General features: G+C 41.3%; 2 protein-coding genes across 4 annotated transcripts in view; both read left to right on the top strand.

Annotated features, from left to right (window-relative positions):
* The window catches only part of SLC26A4 (solute carrier family 26 member 4), a 25,786-nt gene extending 18,366 nt beyond the window's left edge, over nucleotides 1–7,420 (top strand). The window contains exons 14-20 of the mRNA XM_027890103.1: nucleotides 109–201; nucleotides 304–399; nucleotides 2,124–2,354; nucleotides 3,804–3,858; nucleotides 4,189–4,334; nucleotides 5,504–5,587; nucleotides 6,081–7,420. Coding sequence (XP_027745904.1) covers nucleotides 109–201; nucleotides 304–399; nucleotides 2,124–2,354; nucleotides 3,804–3,858; nucleotides 4,189–4,334; nucleotides 5,504–5,587; nucleotides 6,081–6,104 — 729 coding nt within the window. The 3' untranslated portion in view covers nucleotides 6,105–7,420. The remainder of the gene's footprint in view (nucleotides 1–108; nucleotides 202–303; nucleotides 400–2,123; nucleotides 2,355–3,803; nucleotides 3,859–4,188; nucleotides 4,335–5,503; nucleotides 5,588–6,080) is intronic.
* A 2,360-nt stretch (nucleotides 7,421–9,780) lies between these two features.
* CBLL1 (Cbl proto-oncogene like 1) lies at nucleotides 9,781–16,181 on the top strand. 3 transcript variants are annotated; one of them, XM_027890099.1, is made up of 6 exons: nucleotides 9,781–9,887; nucleotides 12,402–12,569; nucleotides 12,922–13,019; nucleotides 13,282–13,365; nucleotides 14,145–14,218; nucleotides 14,739–16,181. In XM_027890099.1, the coding sequence occupies exons 1-6, from the start codon at nucleotides 9,875–9,877 to the stop codon at nucleotides 15,778–15,780; spliced, it is 1,479 nt and encodes a 492-aa protein (XP_027745900.1). In that variant the 5' UTR covers nucleotides 9,781–9,874; the 3' UTR covers nucleotides 15,781–16,181. The 3 variants fall into 3 exon arrangements, with proteins under 3 accessions (XP_027745900.1, XP_027745899.1, XP_027745901.1); XM_027890098.1 differs by having other exon boundaries at nucleotides 9,800–9,887; nucleotides 12,919–13,019; XM_027890100.1 differs by lacking the exon at nucleotides 9,781–9,887 and adding an exon at nucleotides 10,305–10,501 and having other exon boundaries at nucleotides 12,919–13,019.
* Nucleotides 16,182–17,113: the final 932 nt, after the last annotated feature.

The following is a 17,113-nucleotide window of genomic DNA, read 5'->3' as shown; positions in this document are numbered from 1 at the left end:
GCAATTTTTGTGAATTAGATAAGTAGTTGAACTGTTGAAACAGTTAAACTACTTCTTATTAGTCAAAATGTAGTTGTTGCTGCTAAACCTTATTTTCTTTGGCAACAGGTTATAGAACCAGAAGGTGTGAAGATTCTCAAGTTTGCAAGTCCAATTTTTTATGCTAACATTGATGGACTGAAAAGCAGCCTCAAATCCACAGTAAGTGAGATGTGATGGGTTTGGAAGCCTTTTAACTAACCCTGAGATTTCCTCAGAATTATATCTATGTTAAGTTAAATAATTTTGGTTCTTTTTCTGTAGGTGGGATTTGATGCAGTCAAGGTATATAATAAGAGACTCAAAGCACTGAGAAAAATACAGAAGCTAATCAAGAAGGGAAAATTAAAAGCTACTAAGGTAAGCCTTTTTTTTTTTCTTTTGATTCTTTCTCAAAGGATTACTATTGGAGTTTATTACTTCAACCTTAATTATTAATTTCTCTGTACTCATCTTTAAAATAAAGATAAAAAGTGTGACTCATTACTATAGTAGGAAGTCTATGACCTGCAGGAGACTTAGCAGAGCAGTGCACCTACTGCCAAAGACCCCACAGATTCAGGCAGCCGTGACACTCGTAGTGTTAGCAGGAATGGAAGCAAGAGATACCCTTATCTTGCCTCTACCCCTCACCACCTCAGATTGTCTCTGTGCAGTAAAAGTGCTGGCTCCTGAGTGTGTCCATGCTCCTCTTATCCAGCTTCCTATGCACAGGTGAGCCGTATCAGCTGCCTGGTAGACATAGCTTTCTACATCCTCTTTAGAGAAAGTGGCATATGTTTCTCTGAGTATGGATTGTGCATTTCAATAATTAAATGCTTACAGGAGTAGACAACTGTGGGCAATATAGCAAATTTCCAGAACTGGAAATCAGAAATGAGTTTTCTGTTCTCAGTGAAGGATGCAGTATTTCCTCTATATATTTCAATTTGGGATGCGGTTAAATGCTCAGTTTATGTGACCTTCCAGCTTTTGACTTAGTAATTTTACCACAGAATCATACATAGTAAATCTAATTTAAAGCTGAAAATACTGGTCTTAGATATCTCCTAGAAATGAAGCTATTGAGGGAGGAGGGAATCACTCTGAGATACTTATTTTTCCAGATAATGGCCTGTTTGCAGGAAGATGCTCTGTTAATAAATAAGAGAAAAGGAAATAATTACGTGCTCTACCTTGTTCTTCTCTAAATTCTTATATGTCATGCAACAGGAGACAGATTCTTTTAGGGATCCTTGCAAAATGGTGATGGCACTAAATTATAGTTACAATTAGAGCTTTCTTTTTCTTAATCGGATTTTGTGACTAGTATAGCTCAGAATTTATGATTGGAATGGCACAGGATTTCTACAAACAGAATTAATGTAGTACAATTTATAAGTAGCGTAATATAGAATTTATAACACAACTTAACTTACAGTCTCTAATCACCTAGACCCTAACTTAACTTAGGGTTTCTCTGCAGATCAGGTCAGATGGTCTGATGCATCAATGTAACAATCATAACCTAGACTTGAAAATGACATACAGGAAGATGAGTCACCAATACTCAGAGAAAACAGAAAACAGTGGAGGCATCCCTGGCCACTGGGGGGTCACAGATCTCACTCTCCAGCAGCAGTTTTGGTCCAAATTTCCCACTTAGACCTTGTCATAGACAGTGCTCTGTGCTGTTACACTCCCCTGTTCTGTGATGGGGTCATCAGGAACAACCAGGTGTCTGGGACCTTCAAGGCTGGTAAGGGAGTAATCAGTCTGGTGCCCAGGTATCTTGAGGCCAGAAGGCAGGGGAAGAAGAAATCTGTTTGGTTCATCTGCTTGGTTCACAGGACTTCAAGGCCTGAGAATAAAGGAAAAGGGAACAAATACATGACCTGCTCAGCCATAGAGAATGGCTTCCTGCCTTATAAAATGGCATTAGTTACGCTAACCACTTTACCAGGATTGGGAGCAGGGGGTACTGGTCACAAGTATCTGTCTTGTTCATTCTTGAAACAGAAGGTATCATAGGGAAGTATTTTCTGTAACTCCAAAACTTTACTGTGATTAAACTCTATATTCCACTTGTATTATCTGCCCATCAGAATGGCATCATCAGTGAGCCTGGCATTAATAATGAAGCTTTTGAGACTGATGAGGATCCTGAAGACAACCAAGATCTTCAAGTTCCCACCAAAGAAGTAGAGATCCAGGTGGACTGGAATTCAGAACTTCCAGTCAAAGTAAACATCCCCAAGGTGCCCATCCACAGTCTGATTCTTGATTTTGGAGCAGTAACCTTCTTGGATATTGTAGCTGTGAGATCAATAAAAACGGTAAGGATGTTTTCTACTGATGTTTCATGAAAAGGAAAGTAATCAGTAGTGCATAAATCGAGAGCTGTTAGCTGAAGTTAATTTCTGACGTTTTAAAAGTCTGTTGTTGAAAAATACCTTCAAAATTTATACAGCAAAAGACAGAATATTGGGGTGTGTGTATTTTAGGTGGGAAAAAAATGCATTTAAAAAACGATATGAAGGTTGCATAGTCAGGTACTCAAAAATCTTAACTGCAAAACGAGGTCCCCTTACATGCATATGTTATGAAATATTTTGGTTATATATTTTCTTTCCACATGCCTCCTGCTTTAATCTGGGCACAGGATGATGCTCACTCAACACAGAGGTAGTAAAAATTTCATCTTACCATCCCTGTTCAGTATTTATCCACTGATTTATTTATTCATTAATATATTATGAAAGAGGGAAGAATGATTGATTTCTTTGTATTTTCTGTGGCTAGTATAAGGGGCTTCATCAAGATTCATTAACTCATCTTCAAACATCAAACTACATAGTAAGGAGATAATATTCCTGGTTTAGGGAGAGGGAAATGAGGTGCAGAGATTAAGGCCAAGTATTTCCATTATTTTTTGGTGCCCAGTTACAAATGTGTAGGGTCAGATTGTTCAGACTTTAATATTTTATGATACTTTGTATGTTCCGATTTCTGCTTTCACTAACTTAATTTTGCAATTGGTACTGCTTAGCCTATCTATAAATCACACTCTAGTTTATCAATTAACAGAAGGGAATGGAATTGGTAATCACCTCTGAATACACTATTTTAAGAGACTTGCCTGACACCTTGGAGCCCAGGGTAGATTCCAGTCTCCCACCTTTTAACTCAGTAAAATACAGGAGTGGTGTGTGCTTTGCTTCAGCCTTCTGCATAGTTTCTGCTCATTTCTGGCTCCCGAGACAAAAGAGATATGGGTTCCATAGATATGACTCTTTCCAAATATAGCTTCTTCATCCAAGGACAGGTCCATCTGGTGCATTGCACGAGGGAAGAATCTGTGTAAAAAAACCTGCATGTGCCAGCAAATGATGGTACTGTATCACACATACGTGGGGGAAAAAAAGCTTGCTCAGGCCCACATGTTCTTGTTTTGAGAGATGATTATTGATATTATGAGAACAGAATGAGGACCTTTATTGGCAGCAATGTTTATGTGTGTAACACGGATAGTTCCACTTACGTAGCCAAAGATAGGCCACTTCAGCAACCAGGCACTTAATGACCGGATCGTTAAGTATAGCCAAGTACAGCAGTACCAGATTGACAGTGAAGAAACAGAATGTACCATTCAGAAGGAAGACACTCAGAAGAAAATGAAGTGTGTGCCTACACATTACTTCTGTAGACATATATACATGTATGTATTTTCTTGTTACAAACTTTATTTATTTATGTACTTGTTGCAAACTTTTATTTTTTTTTAGATAATCAAAGAGTTTGAGAGAATTGATGTGAGAGTATATTTTGCTTCATATCAAGGTAAATACCCAAATATTTCTACTATCACTCATGCAAAGAATAAAGTGAAGATGAGAAGGGATCACTAGATGTGTCTGTGGGAGCACTTGTGCTCATAAATATGTGAATTATCACACTGATAAAACAAAATAAAACAAAAACCCAACTCTTATGGGACACAAAGAATGGTGGGGTTTAAAAGAAAGATGGAAAGTAAAAGTCAAGTCAAAGATATGATTGATGGATTCATTTGGCTGTATGTTTGATTTCTGATTGTTGCAACCATTTTGACATTTATTTTTTTAATTTACTTCAGATTGTATAAACCTTTTATGACTTTCTTTTATTCAGACAACCTTATATCTCAGCTGGAACGGAGCGCCTTCTTTGATGACACTGTCAGAAAAGACATGTTCTTTTTGACTGTCCATGATGCTGTGCTCTACATAAGGAATCAAATGACATACAGTGACAACCAAGATCCTATATTTGAGAAGGTAAGGATATCCTGTAGTACGCTTCCCCTCCTTCTATCATCTAGCACCCATTCCTGCAATTTCCATTACAGCATGGCACATTTGAAAACTAGACATAAAACTGTAGTACAAAAACCAGTGAGAGTGTAGAAAATCAGGCAGTTTCTGTAGTACATGAGTATTTTTCTAGATCAAAGGAAGCGTCCGTCTACTTCAGGAGCTTGTTTGTGAAAAGAACAGGAGAAACAGGACATATGGAGAACAGTTCATCCTAAGACACATTTTCTAGTTTCTGACAAGTGGCATCTTAAGAACTTCCTCAGCTGGAGGGTTGCACTTGGAACATTATATTTAATTGTCACAGATGGAGTTTTCTTCAGTGTGTCTGTCATACTCCTTTTGGAACCTCTTGACACATTTTAGCTTGACACTGTCCTGTGGAGATGGGTTCTCTACTTTTAAATGTGTTATATGGCAAATATTTCTTGTTTGGTTTAAGCCTGCTGGACTTCTGGATGGTTGGCTGCAATGAATAATCATTCCCTGCTCCCTTTCCCAATACTATTCATATTTCATAGACCTCTGATCAAAGCTATGATCTCATTCTACTTGGTGTGGATGTGTATGGAAGCTATTCCAAGCTACTGTTCATTCCTACTGCCCTTTTCTGTGCATTTCCCGATTGTATTCTATGTTTTTTTACATAACCATAGCATGTAAAGATGTGGGCCCACATTAGGGAAATGGTCATACAATGTCCTCCTTTTTTTCACCACAATTCCTTCCCTTGCAATCACTATTACAACATTATGAATACATAGCAATCACAATTAATATTACTGATAAATAACTAGGACAGGACTTTATTTTTTATCATTTTTGCATACTACTGTTTTATAGTAGAGATCAACATTTTGTGAATGCAGTTTATACAGTCTACACAGCAGTTTAGAGATAGGATCTGTTTTTATCATTTTTACAAAACCATTACTAGACGTGTGAGCAGAGACAAGACCAAAAAGCTCTGCAATTTTTAAGTTCCTCTCAGCTGAACTAAGTCAACATCTTTGTCAAGGAATAGTAAACAACAGTTCTTGTAAGTTGTGGAAGTTATCTTTAAGGTACTTCAGAGTAAAAAATAAATTCCAATGATATGGACAACTCATCATGTTTCTCAATTTCTTTCCAAGATTTCACTCATGCAGGAGTCTAAAGAACCCCTAGAGTTCACAGAAACAAGCCGGCCTGATGATGAACTTGATGTTCAGGAAGAGGTATGCACTTCAGAACTCAGTGTGTCTGTCCCTCTGCCTGTAGCTCTGAGTCAAGCTGTGAGAGTATGGCCCTCAACTGTTATCTTCTTCATAAATACCCTCTCTGATACCTGGATGTCAGGGCTGAGTGCAGGAAGTGAGATGGTAGTAGATTATATCTGCATAAACGTCTCATCTCTGCCACTTTAGGGCTACCTTTGTGTTACACAGGCTTATAAATAGATCTAAACACACGTTAGGTGGGTAAAAGAAGATCAGGTAAGGCTTGAGGCACCAGAGTCCAAAATTATGGTCAACACCCCCCTTTCATTCCTTCTTTTAACACAGCAGACACCTTCTTGCACAATCTGCTTTTTTTACAGAAGTTACTTTCTCTGTACTTTCACTGAGTTTTTAGTTAACACATATACAAATGTGTTATTTTCCCAGGTGGTGTATACTCAAAACTAACCACAGCCTGTTTCTCTCCACCTTTTAAAAACCATTTCTCTAGGCTATGCGCAGACTTGCTTCATGAAGATGGACTGCTGGTACTGTCCTGCCTGTGAACTCACAGCAATATTTACGCACCCGTACTATATAAACATTTTCTGCAATTAAACCAATCTTTGCACTTGAAGAAAACCCTGATTGTTTTTCTGAATGATACAGATCTATATAACCGTCCAAATTTTAGCTAACATTGTCCTGGAAATATTCTGGACCTCAATTCAGCAAGCACTTTCCACTATGATACATTTAATAAAAAAGAAAATCAGAAGACGATTATAAAAGATTTACTGAGTTTTGGGACTAGTCAAGCAGAAGATGCGCTACACTTTTATCATTGTGTACAGGATGAAAAACTCGACTGGGGTCTGCCCAGGAGAGTTGAACAGACCAAAATCTTTGGATGGCAAGCCTTTTGTTCAGTATTTGTACCATGCCTAGAGAAAGGACAGGAGTTCTAGCTGGCCAAGACTTTGAATTCTAGAATATTAGTGTGAGAATATGTGCTGTGTCACGATCATTTTTTCCAATCAATTCCTTAAACTGCTGCAGGTTGTTAGATCACTGAAACAGGTAGCAGGTGAAACAGTCACATGAAGAGAAAACAGCACTGAACTACTATAAAATTTTGAATAGGATAGGTTTCAAAAGACGCTTGGATATGGGCTCATTAGTTCTGTATTAATCCCATTGTGGCAAATCATGCACTACTACTTATGATTGTTCCTAAAATGAAGTACACACAGATTATTTTGGCTAGGTTACATAACCTTCATCAAGAGGCAGATCATAACATAAATTAAGGAAAACCTTAGTGCCCAAGTGCTTAATGGAATCTGTAGAACAAGCTGCTACTGAGTGTAAGCACGAAAGTCAGAATATGACTTATTATAGAGGTTTATGGGTTTTTAAAATGGAATATAGGAGTATTTTTTGTTTAATGAATAGTTATATTTTTTATATAGCAGATTTTTTCTTTTAATATTTTACACCAAACTGCTGCTGTTCTTTTACATTTGAAAGTCTAAAACGCACAAGTGCAATCATTTACAAAAGATAAAGGATTTGACCTGCAAAACTTTAATTCTTACTTTCAGATTATATAAAGTAGATATGCAGGAAATTAATGTTCCTAATTTTCATTAAGAAGAAATGTATTTTTATGTAAAACAGACTGCTACCATAAATTTTTTAGCACTACATTATTTTTTTTAAATGGAGGAAAACCATTCATGATGAGGAAACCGATAAAAACAACAGTGTAAGAAATGCCCTGGTATAAAAGCGTGAGCTAATAAGCTTCAGTATCTTCACATATTTAAGTCTCCTTATTTGATTAAATCAGAGAAAGATTTCTGCTGCAGGTTAATGTTAGTGGAAAATCTCAGGTGTAAAGCCAAGCACTAAATAAATTATTCTGTCCTAAGGATCTGAATGAGCTCCATCAAAATCAGTGGGAAAAAAATCCTGTAAACTTCAGTCAGTAGGACAGTATCTTCCATAGCAGGTAACAGCTCCAGACAGACATCCTTATTCTCTTAATTAAGGCAAAAAATTCAGCCTTCACAACAGTCAGTGAAGTTTCTCATTTCAAATGCAATACAGGCTTGAACTGAGGTGATGTCCAAGCCAGCAAAATGCAGGATTGTACTCATAATGGACATAGGCCATTTGTATGTCAGATGGGCATCTCCACCACCTAAGAAGGAGGCAAATCAGACCAATCTGCACCTGTTTGGATGGTACTAATAATTTCTATTTACACTAATGCTTCGGCCCAGGCTGTGATTTGACAATTCACGCTTTTTTTAATGCTACCTGCCCTCCTCTCTCTCCCATTTGCCGGCTGGGTGGCACTTCTGCCTGCCTTACTGACCTGAAGTTTCTTTTAGACCCTGGCCTCAGCTTCTATAAACCTGACTACAGGGAGCTGTTGCCAGTGCACAAGGCCAGTAGCAGAAGGACAAGGCCAGTGACATGTTTCTTAGAATCTGTGTTGCTTTTCTAAAACAGATGTACACTTTATGTAAAAAGTAATTTTCTACCTAGGACTGGTAAATGAGCTTTCAGTTAATTGTTATGCAGGACACACAATATGGAAAAGATGGTAAAAAATTGGTAGCAGTGATTTTTTTTTTTCTCAAGGGAACATATGCACTGTGAAGTTTGAGTATAGATTCTTACTTGCCAGACATGTGGGCTTACATTATTTTTTGAGCTTTCTCTATTTCCTGACCGTACAGGTATTTAAAAAGCAATTAAATATTCAACAGTCTTCCAGTTCCTTTCCAAATACGACACTTCAGCTGTGATTTTGATAAAGTATGACGAAATGCACTTATCTTTGGCCTGCATAGTTCTTCCAGGCATGGCTGTATCTGTTCTTAATTTAACTGGCACAAAATATTCAACTTCTTCTGAAAAACAGCATTTCACACAAAGCCTAGAAGGGCTTTTGTGGCATAGAAGGGTAAGAGGGTAATATGCTGAAAGCATTCAGATCCCTCTTTCAGTGGGTCAGGGAGTATGTGCTTAATTTTTTATGTATCCATCAAAATGAAGGACACCAAAATAATGGATTTTGCAACACAGCTAAAATTTTCTACAATTTTGTACTAATTCAAACATCCATAATACAACTAGGTGTGCTTATCTTTTTCCAGTCGGATGAAGAAGCGGTATTTTTGTATTTTAAGTATTACTGTTCTGTCTTTGCATGTCAGGTATTAAATCTGGAGATGTATTTTTAAGGTTTTTTACCCTTTTAAAAAGCTGCATTTGAAAAATAAGTGTATCCATTAACTAGAAAATAAAGTTGTGCACACTGTAAACATGTTCCTTGCATCTGCATGTTTGGGGGTTTTTAAAAGTCTTCTTATTAATTCTTATTATGGGGACATAAAGAATATTACAAAGGGTTCAGTGTCATGCTTCACTTAACGTCTGAGTTGTGAGGAACAAAGACAAAAGGGAAAACCTGTCTGCCTTGTGAGGGTAAGACAGGAAATGTTAGACTTAAATGGCAGCTTTTAAATGTTAAGGCTGTAAAGATAATGAGTGACATTGTCTGTAGGGACACAAGATCGCAGTCCAGGTGGCTTCTATTGAGACAATCACCAATCTGAAGTAAATGGAGTCACCCACTCTTTGGGGCTGTGGAAGGACTGCTTGAAGCCACTTTCTACTCATAACCCACGATTCAGTTCTATTTTTTTTTTCTTTCTTCGGTGCTCTGGAAGCACTCTATAGACTATTCCACCGAGTTACATAGAAATTACAAAACGCCAAGTTTATGGAAATTACGTTCAGTCCTCTCCTGAGCTACTGAGCTTTACTGCCGTGAAGCTTTTGAGTGCTCTGGAGGGTCACCGTTCCATCATTTCTACAGCCCTATTGTCAGGAATCTGCCGCTCCCAGGGTAAAACTCCAGGCTGACCATGCAGTGTCAGACCTCTCCGGTGTGCACTACAAACCGGGGCGGGGGGAACCGCCATGGGTCCCGCCCTGAGACACCCCACGCATTTTATAATTCCACCCTTCTCGAGGAACACAGAGGGTCCATTTCCAACCCCTCGCGGCGCTGCACCCTCGAGACCGCGGTCCCGGCAGGCGCCGAGGGTCCGCAGCGGCTGCCGGGAGCAGGCCCCGCTGTGAGGCGGCCCCGCCGTGCCCGGGCCGTCCCATCCCGGGCCGTCCCGTCCGGTCCGATCCGTGCCGGGTCTCCCCGCTGCCGCCCCGCCCCCGCCGCGGCCGCTTCCGGACGCGCCCTTCCGCTCCCAGAGCGCCGCGCGCCGCATCATGGACCACAATGGTGAGCGGGGAGGGGGTGCCCGGCCGGCCCGGCCCGCCCGCACCGCGCCCGCCGCCGGACGGGGGGCGGACACGCTCGGGGGGTTCTGGGGCTCGGGGGCGGCGCCGGGGCGGCGGCGGCGGCGGCGGCGGCGGCGGCGGGACCGGCCCAGCCCCCGGGAGCGCCGGCGGGGCTCGGGCGCGCCGCGGGTCCCCGCGCGGCAGGGCCTGTTCGCGTCCCGGGCGGGCGCGGCGGCCTCAGCGCTGCCCCCGGCTCGGCTGACCCGGCGCTGCCCCCGGCTCGGCTGTCCCGCGCCGAGCGGGCTCGGCTGGGCTTGGGGGCCGCTGCCGGCGGGACCGCCGTGCCGGGCGGAGCTGCGTCCCCCGGGCCCCGCGGGCTGCGCTAACCCGGCCGAGTGCCCGGGCCTGGCCGCAGCCGGGGGCGCTCCGCAGGTGCCGGAGAGACGCTCGTTTGGCCGCGGCGTTTCCAGGGATCGGTGCCCACTGTGTGTTTTTGGTGTCATTGTTGTGGCCTGACAGGAAACCCTCTCCTGTGCTGAAGTTTGGTTTCGTAGCTGTGGCCCTTCGGTGGTGGAGTGCAGTGCGTGGATGAGAGGACGTCGGCTTTTTGCTAGGGTATTCGGGAGGGGGGTTTTACCATTCTTTTAGCAAAGGTTGTGTTATAAACTTGTATGTATAAGGTATTTGGCCTATATCAGTGGATTTTAATAAAGCTCGAAATGCAAAAATGAAACCTGAGTTGATGAAAGTAACGTTTGAGGAGACGGCATTGCCTCTAATTAGAGCTTCTCCAAGTAGTCTTGGGATGTTTGTTGTGTTTCTTTTCTTGACATAATCCTGCTAGTTATGCTCACGCAGACTGGAATTTATTATCCTTCTGTGAGACATGAATGACTAATAAACTTGCTAGTTTGGATTAGTTGAGTGGCTAACTCATGTAAATATTCATGGCTTGCAAGAGTATCTGGAAGAAAAGCATCAGAGCTTAATTGTTTTGATAGTTCAATGGACTAAATAATACACAAGTTTTGGATTTTTAAAATTTGTTTTAATTGTCCCTATTTACAAATGGATTGAGGTTCTGCAGGGACTTTTTCTGGTCTATGGTGTTGTGATTTTGTGTATTCTGGTGGAAAACAGCTTTACCTCTGATATTGTGGTCCAGCAGGCCCCAGGGAAGCCCAGTGTCTTAGTTGAGTGTTTGCAGGTTCATCTAGACAGCCTAAGTAAATAACAAATGACCAGAAGTAAAAACAAGCTTTATTGCTTTGCCTTTTTTGCATATTAGAGTCTTTAGAGTCAAGCATGTCAACCACAGTGCTTAGAGGAATTTGATCTATCAGAGGAAGTTGAGGGCTTTGGGTTTTTAGGTGAAGTGACTGTCAGTGCACAGTCGCATTTTGAATCTGACACGTGTCCTGGCTCTGGCAGTGGCTGCTGAATAACCCAGAGCAATCCCTTTATTCCTTGTTTTTCCTTCTACTTGTTGCATTGTGTGGGAAGATTGTAGGCTTTGAGGGACAGTAGTTGGTGAGGCATATCACTACAGGGCCCTAATTTCAGTGTCCAGGTGCTGATGTGCTGCAATTCCTTGGGGCCTCAGCAGTCATCCCAGGGCTGCAGTGCCATAGCCACAGAAGAGCAGCCTGTGGCTCACCCCTTCCAGCCTGAGCACGCCTTGCTTCCAAACAGCTGCCAAAGCAGCATTTTCAGTTCAAATCTAAGTGAGCTGGGAAGGTTTGTGAAGGGCTTAACTTTGTTTTTGTGTGACTGAGGTGCGGTGCAGTGGTTTCAGGAAAACTCACTGGAGGTTGAGGGAGTTACACCCACCTTGTTAGTGTTGCTGGTTGCAATATCTGCTCTGGGTTATTGATTGAAGCCTGTACCTGCTGATGCACGTGTTAGACTACTTCTTGCTTCCTTCACCCTGGTACTCAGATTGAAATCTGGTTAAAGAGAGCTCTGAGTGTAGTGGGGAACAATTTTCAGTGTAGGCAGGATACTTTTACGTACCCATATGGGTACCCCTATGGGTACTCCTAAGTACCCATATTTTTGTGAAATTGTATCATAAACTTCTAAGTGATATGTCAAGATGCTGAGTTAATATAGAAACTAGTTTCCTTCCTACTTTAATAAACAATTTACATAAATTGTAAAAATTTTCTCAGAAATTCTGTAGTGTCAAGGTTGTACAACAAATTGACTCAAGTGCTATTCCTACTGTGAAAGGAGCTATACAGTCAATATTTTATCCTGTTGTGGAGAAATGACAGACCAGCCAGTTAACTTAAATGACTGTATTTTTAGAACTAGAATCCCTAAAATCATGGACAGTTTTGTGACTTTACTTCTGGAAGAAATTGTATGTGACGATACTTAAATTTTGATATGTTATATGACTCTTAAACAAGCTTTAAACATTACTTTTCCTACAACTTTTTGTTAATATTTAGCCTCTTTAGAAACTATTAGATAAGTGAAACATTAGTTTTTTTTTTAATTTCTTTTGTAGACAATGATTTGCAAGGAACAAATAGTTCAGGATCATTGGGTGGTCTTGATGTCCGTAGAAGAATCCCTATAAAGCTTATTTCAAAACAGACCAATAAAACCAAACCTGCACCTCGAACTCCAAGAAATATGAACAGGATGCCTTCGAAGACACAAGCTGGTGATGAAGGTAAATTAATATAAATTCTCTGTAGTAGGGAATCGTATTATTCTGCAGTTTGTTCAAGACTTTATTCAGTCTTGGAGACTTAGTGTCCTGGGTTCTGTCCAAGTGCAAAACAAGTTTCAGATTGTCAGGTACTGCTTCACTGTAGGGCTTAAATAGTGCCCATTTGCAAAACAGACTGTCTTACTATGTTGACTTTGTGTTTCCTTAGAATGGTCTCAGCAGGTTGGAAGTTCTGTGGCATTATTTGATGATCTCAGTATAAATGACCCACGCTCTTAATAGCAGCTGGTGTCAGTTAGAAAAGTGTTGTGGTTGGCTCGTGTCTTTCTTCTCTTTCTCCTTTCCACAGAAGAATTTGATTATAACAAAGAGGAGCGATATGAATGCAAAGGAGGTGAAATGTTTGGCAATCAAAGGAGATTTCCAGGACCCATCTTTTGGGACTATAAGGTAAAGTCATGGACTGGAAGTCATGAATCTTGCCTGTGTTTCATACCAAGCTGTAGGTAGTCCTGGTAGATACTTTGTTTATTGAAAGTGTTTCCCATTATTTTTAACTCATTAAAAGTACATTCTCTGCTTTGCCCTGTTTGTGGTGTTCTTGCATCTTTCTCAGCTAATTCAGAAATAAGGGGTGTGTTAATGATAATTGAAACAAGAAGCTTTAGTAATGTTGGGGTTTGTTTCCCCACTCCCTTCTCTGTCCTCTCAGATAAACTTGCTGGGGGAAAAGGATGATACACCGGTCCATTTTTGTGATAAGTGTGGATTACCCATCAAAATGTATGGACGCATGGTAAGTGAAATTACCAGTGGAAGATGCAGCCATGGTAAAGTTGGGTTTTGCTGTGTCTTTGTGAGGCTTCTAGAGATTACTGATTTCAGCAGGCATCTGAATAAACATCAGAATAGTATCAGGATGGAATGGGGAGCCTTCATTGCTGAAGTGTTTTTGTTCCATCTGTATGACTGATTTTGCTTTACCCCTGATTTAATAAAGTAAGCTTGAAAATGTTAAACAAAAAATCTTCAAGTTCCGTGGGTTTTGACTTTGCACCATTTAAGTTTAAAAATAAGCTTTTTATCTCATTTGAAGACCTGCAGTGCAGTTAGAAAACACTGTTCACTTTTATGTCCCTTTAAAAATCCCTGAGATTAATTTAGATTTCTAAGTGTGATGTAACAGGCTTCAGGATCTGACTTAATGACAGTTAATGCTTTCAAAATTTCCCTTCCTTGCCAGCAGGACAAGTGTAATCAGATTGCATGTGCAGCTTCTGTGAATGTTCAGTGTTGGCATTAGTGCAAGACACAAACTTTTGCTGATGTTTTGCCAACACTTAAAAACCCCAAACAACACTACCCAGAAAACCCCAAACTCTAACATAAAGTGTTCTAAAAGGTTTTTATGCAAATATGGTGTAAACTGTTTACCAGCTCTGTGCTTGTTCACTGCATAGATAACTTAGTTACTTTTATTATTATAAATTGTGTGATGGAGGGAGGAACTCTATTCTACAAAATGACAGAGATATTTATATACACTGACTTAACAGTGCAATTTTTTGTCTCTAGATACCTTGCAAGCATGTTTTCTGCTATGACTGTGCTATACTACATGAGAAAAAGGGAGACAAGATGTGTCCAGGGTAAGTTATCTCAAGATTTGTTATTAAAGGCAATGTAGGAAAGTAAATATCTTAGATACTGTTATTAACGTGGCTCTTATTTATGTATATTTAGCAGAGGCAGTAGAGTACGCTCTTCTCTCTAGTTTCCAATCCCATATATTGGGATTGTAAGAGATCAGTGTTTACTTTGCTGTTCAAGTGTTTGGGTAGGTAACCTGTTACTGCTCTAATTTGAAAAGGAATAAACAGCAGTTTAATTTACTTAGTGAGAGTGACCCATGTTAAGTCTTAAAGCACAGAAGCAATTCGTGCAAGGGGGAGATGCTACTTAAAAAATTCTGCCTTGGAAATTTTTATGTTCTTTCATAGTTATGTTTAGATACTTAAAAACGAGGTGAACTTCAAAATCACTGAAAAGTGGAGGAAAATGGTCAGTTCTGATTTGGCTAATTATGGTAAACTGTTTGACTTTTAACAAGAAAAAATGCATATCGAGCTCTCTGTGATGACAATAAACCAATGCTCTCTTTTGATGTAGCTGTAACGAGCCTGTGCAGCGAATCGAGCAGTGTGTACGAGGGTCTCTCTTCATGTGTAGCATTGTTCAAGGGTGCAAGAGAACTTACCTGTCACAGAGGGACTTACAAGCTCACATCAACCACCGTCATATGAGAGCTGGAAAGCCCGTTACTCGTCCTCCCATTGAACCTGTGCATCCTCCTATTGCCCCACCGCCTGCCGAAATTCCCGAGCGTTTCATAATGCCACCCGAGAAACATCACATGAGCCACATTCCGCCAAAGCAGCACATCATGATGCCACCACCTCCTTTGCAGCACGTGCCACATGAGCACTATAACCAGCCCCACGAAGACATCCGTGCTCCCCCTGCAGAGATGTCCATGGCTCCGCCGCCCCCTCGCCCCGTCAGCCAGGACACCTTCCGCATTTCGACGAGGAAACACAGCAACTTGATAACTGTCCCTATTCAGGATGACTCGAATTCAGGTGCTCGAGAACCACCTCCACCAGCCCCCGCGCCTGCTCACCATCATCCTGAGTACCAGGGCCAACCAGTGGTATCTCACCCTCATCATATAATGCCTCCACAGCAGCACTACGCGCCGCCCCCGCCGCCCCCGCCACCAATTAGCCACCCGCTGCAGCACCCTCCCCAGGCAGCAGGTACTCCTCACATGGTGTACAGCCAAGCTCCTCCACCACCAATGACCTCTGCTCCTCCTCCAATAACCCCGCCACCCGGACATATCATAGCCCAGATGCCGCCGTACATGAACCATCCTCCTCCGGGACCTCCCCCTCCTCAGCACGGAGGCCCACCCGTAAATGTAAATGCACCCCCTCCCCATCACTATAATCCTAACTCTTTGCCACAGTTCAGTGAAGATCAAGGAACTCTGAGTCCCCCTTTCACACAGCCCGGGGGAATGAGTCCAGGGATATGGCCAGCTCCCAGGGGGCCACCTCCACCTCCAAGAATGCAGGGGCCTCCTGCTCAGGCCCCCCTTCCTGGACCACACCACCCTGATCAAGCCAGATACAGACCCTATTACCAATGATACAAGCAATTATATGAATAGAGAGTGCTATGAAGAGGATAAAACTATATACAGCAGCCTTTTAATTGTTTTGGGGTTATTTTGTTGTGGTTTTTTAAAAATACTGTCATTTTGACTGTAAGACATTTTGAGGTTTGAATCTTAAATGACTTTTAAGCCTTGGCCGTAGAACTCTGACTTCAAATATTCTGTAGTGCTAAAATAAGTGGCTTAGTAGACCACAGTTGCATTTTAACAGAACTTCTGTTGCTAGTGTGGCTAAATTGTCCTAAGATGATCACTTGTAATATTATTTCCTGGAGAAACTGAACACGTGTTGTACCATTCTGAATATTGTTTTTGTTAAATCCAGTGTTTTTGTTAACCTGTGTACAATAATTAAATTGAAATATGGTTGTAAACGTAGTGAGTTTTTATGTGATATTAACACACACATAGTTCTGGGACACCATTTCCACACCAATACTTTCCAAATAGGTAGCAATAGTGAAATATTAAAGGAACTTTAATATTTCTCCTACCACCTTTCACCATTACTCATTCAGGCTATAGTGAATTCACAGCACTAGAAATCAGACATGCAGATTTCTGCATTTCAACTTTCCAATTTTTTTTTCTTCAAATTTATGCACCAAGATGAACCTATCAAAGATACAGCTTTGGGCATGACACAAAAAGATGTATTGTGGGGGTTTTGTTTGGGTTTTTGGAGTTTTAAACCTAGTTTTGATTTAGAAGGCTCTGCTTACATATAAACGTGAGCTGAATTCAAACTATTGTATTTACTTATGGCTGTGTATGGAAGTGTCTGTGAATTGGCTTGCTGTGTCTGTGAGAAGCAGCTTATTTTAGGTAGGGAAGTGGTGTTTACCTGTCTCACTTTATACTGTATGCAGTAGGAAAACTTCACACTTGGATAATCTGAAAGAAGTGATCTGAAATCCTGTGTGTGCAATCTTGTATGCGTGTGAAGGCTAAAGTGGCTCTGCCAGCATTATTTTCTTTCAGCAGCTAACAGCAAACACCTGAGGAACTTTTAAGGATCCCCTTCCGTCACTGTTGACTGGGAGGAGGCAGACTTAGGCACGTTTATGTTACAGCACATAACTTCATCTGGGACGAAATCTGCATGTCTGCTTAATATCCTTTTGACTCTGCAAAGCCAAACTCAGGCCCGACATCCCTGTGTTACAGGGACTCGCTGGTGGTTCTGTGTTCAGGACACAGGTGGTTCCTGAGGGCGCTGCGTGGCAGGTGTTTGTGCAGGGTGGGGCATCCACTCATCACACATTCGGAAATGAGCTCCTACCTGTCCACTGCAGGTGGTGAGGAA

The sequence above is a fragment of the Empidonax traillii genome, unplaced genomic scaffold (genome assembly GCF_003031625.1).
Source record: "Empidonax traillii isolate 1590-97213 ecotype Southwest subspecies unplaced genomic scaffold, ASM303162v1 scaffold277:size2070623, whole genome shotgun sequence".
Taxonomy (NCBI): Eukaryota; Metazoa; Chordata; class Aves; order Passeriformes; family Tyrannidae; genus Empidonax; species Empidonax traillii.
Note: the sequence above shows the minus strand (reverse complement) of the source record. Positions and strands in the feature narration are given on the sequence as shown.

Bases quoted from the DNA above. Each gene is read 5' to 3' on its own strand.
- CBLL1 (XM_027890098.1), top strand. The intron at 12,570-12,918 runs GTAAATTAATAT...TCCTTTCCACAG, and splicing joins GACACAAGCTGGTGATGAAG to AAGAATTTGATTATAACAAA. The intron at 13,366-14,144 runs GTAAGTGAAATT...TTTTGTCTCTAG, and splicing joins TCAAAATGTATGGACGCATG to ATACCTTGCAAGCATGTTTT.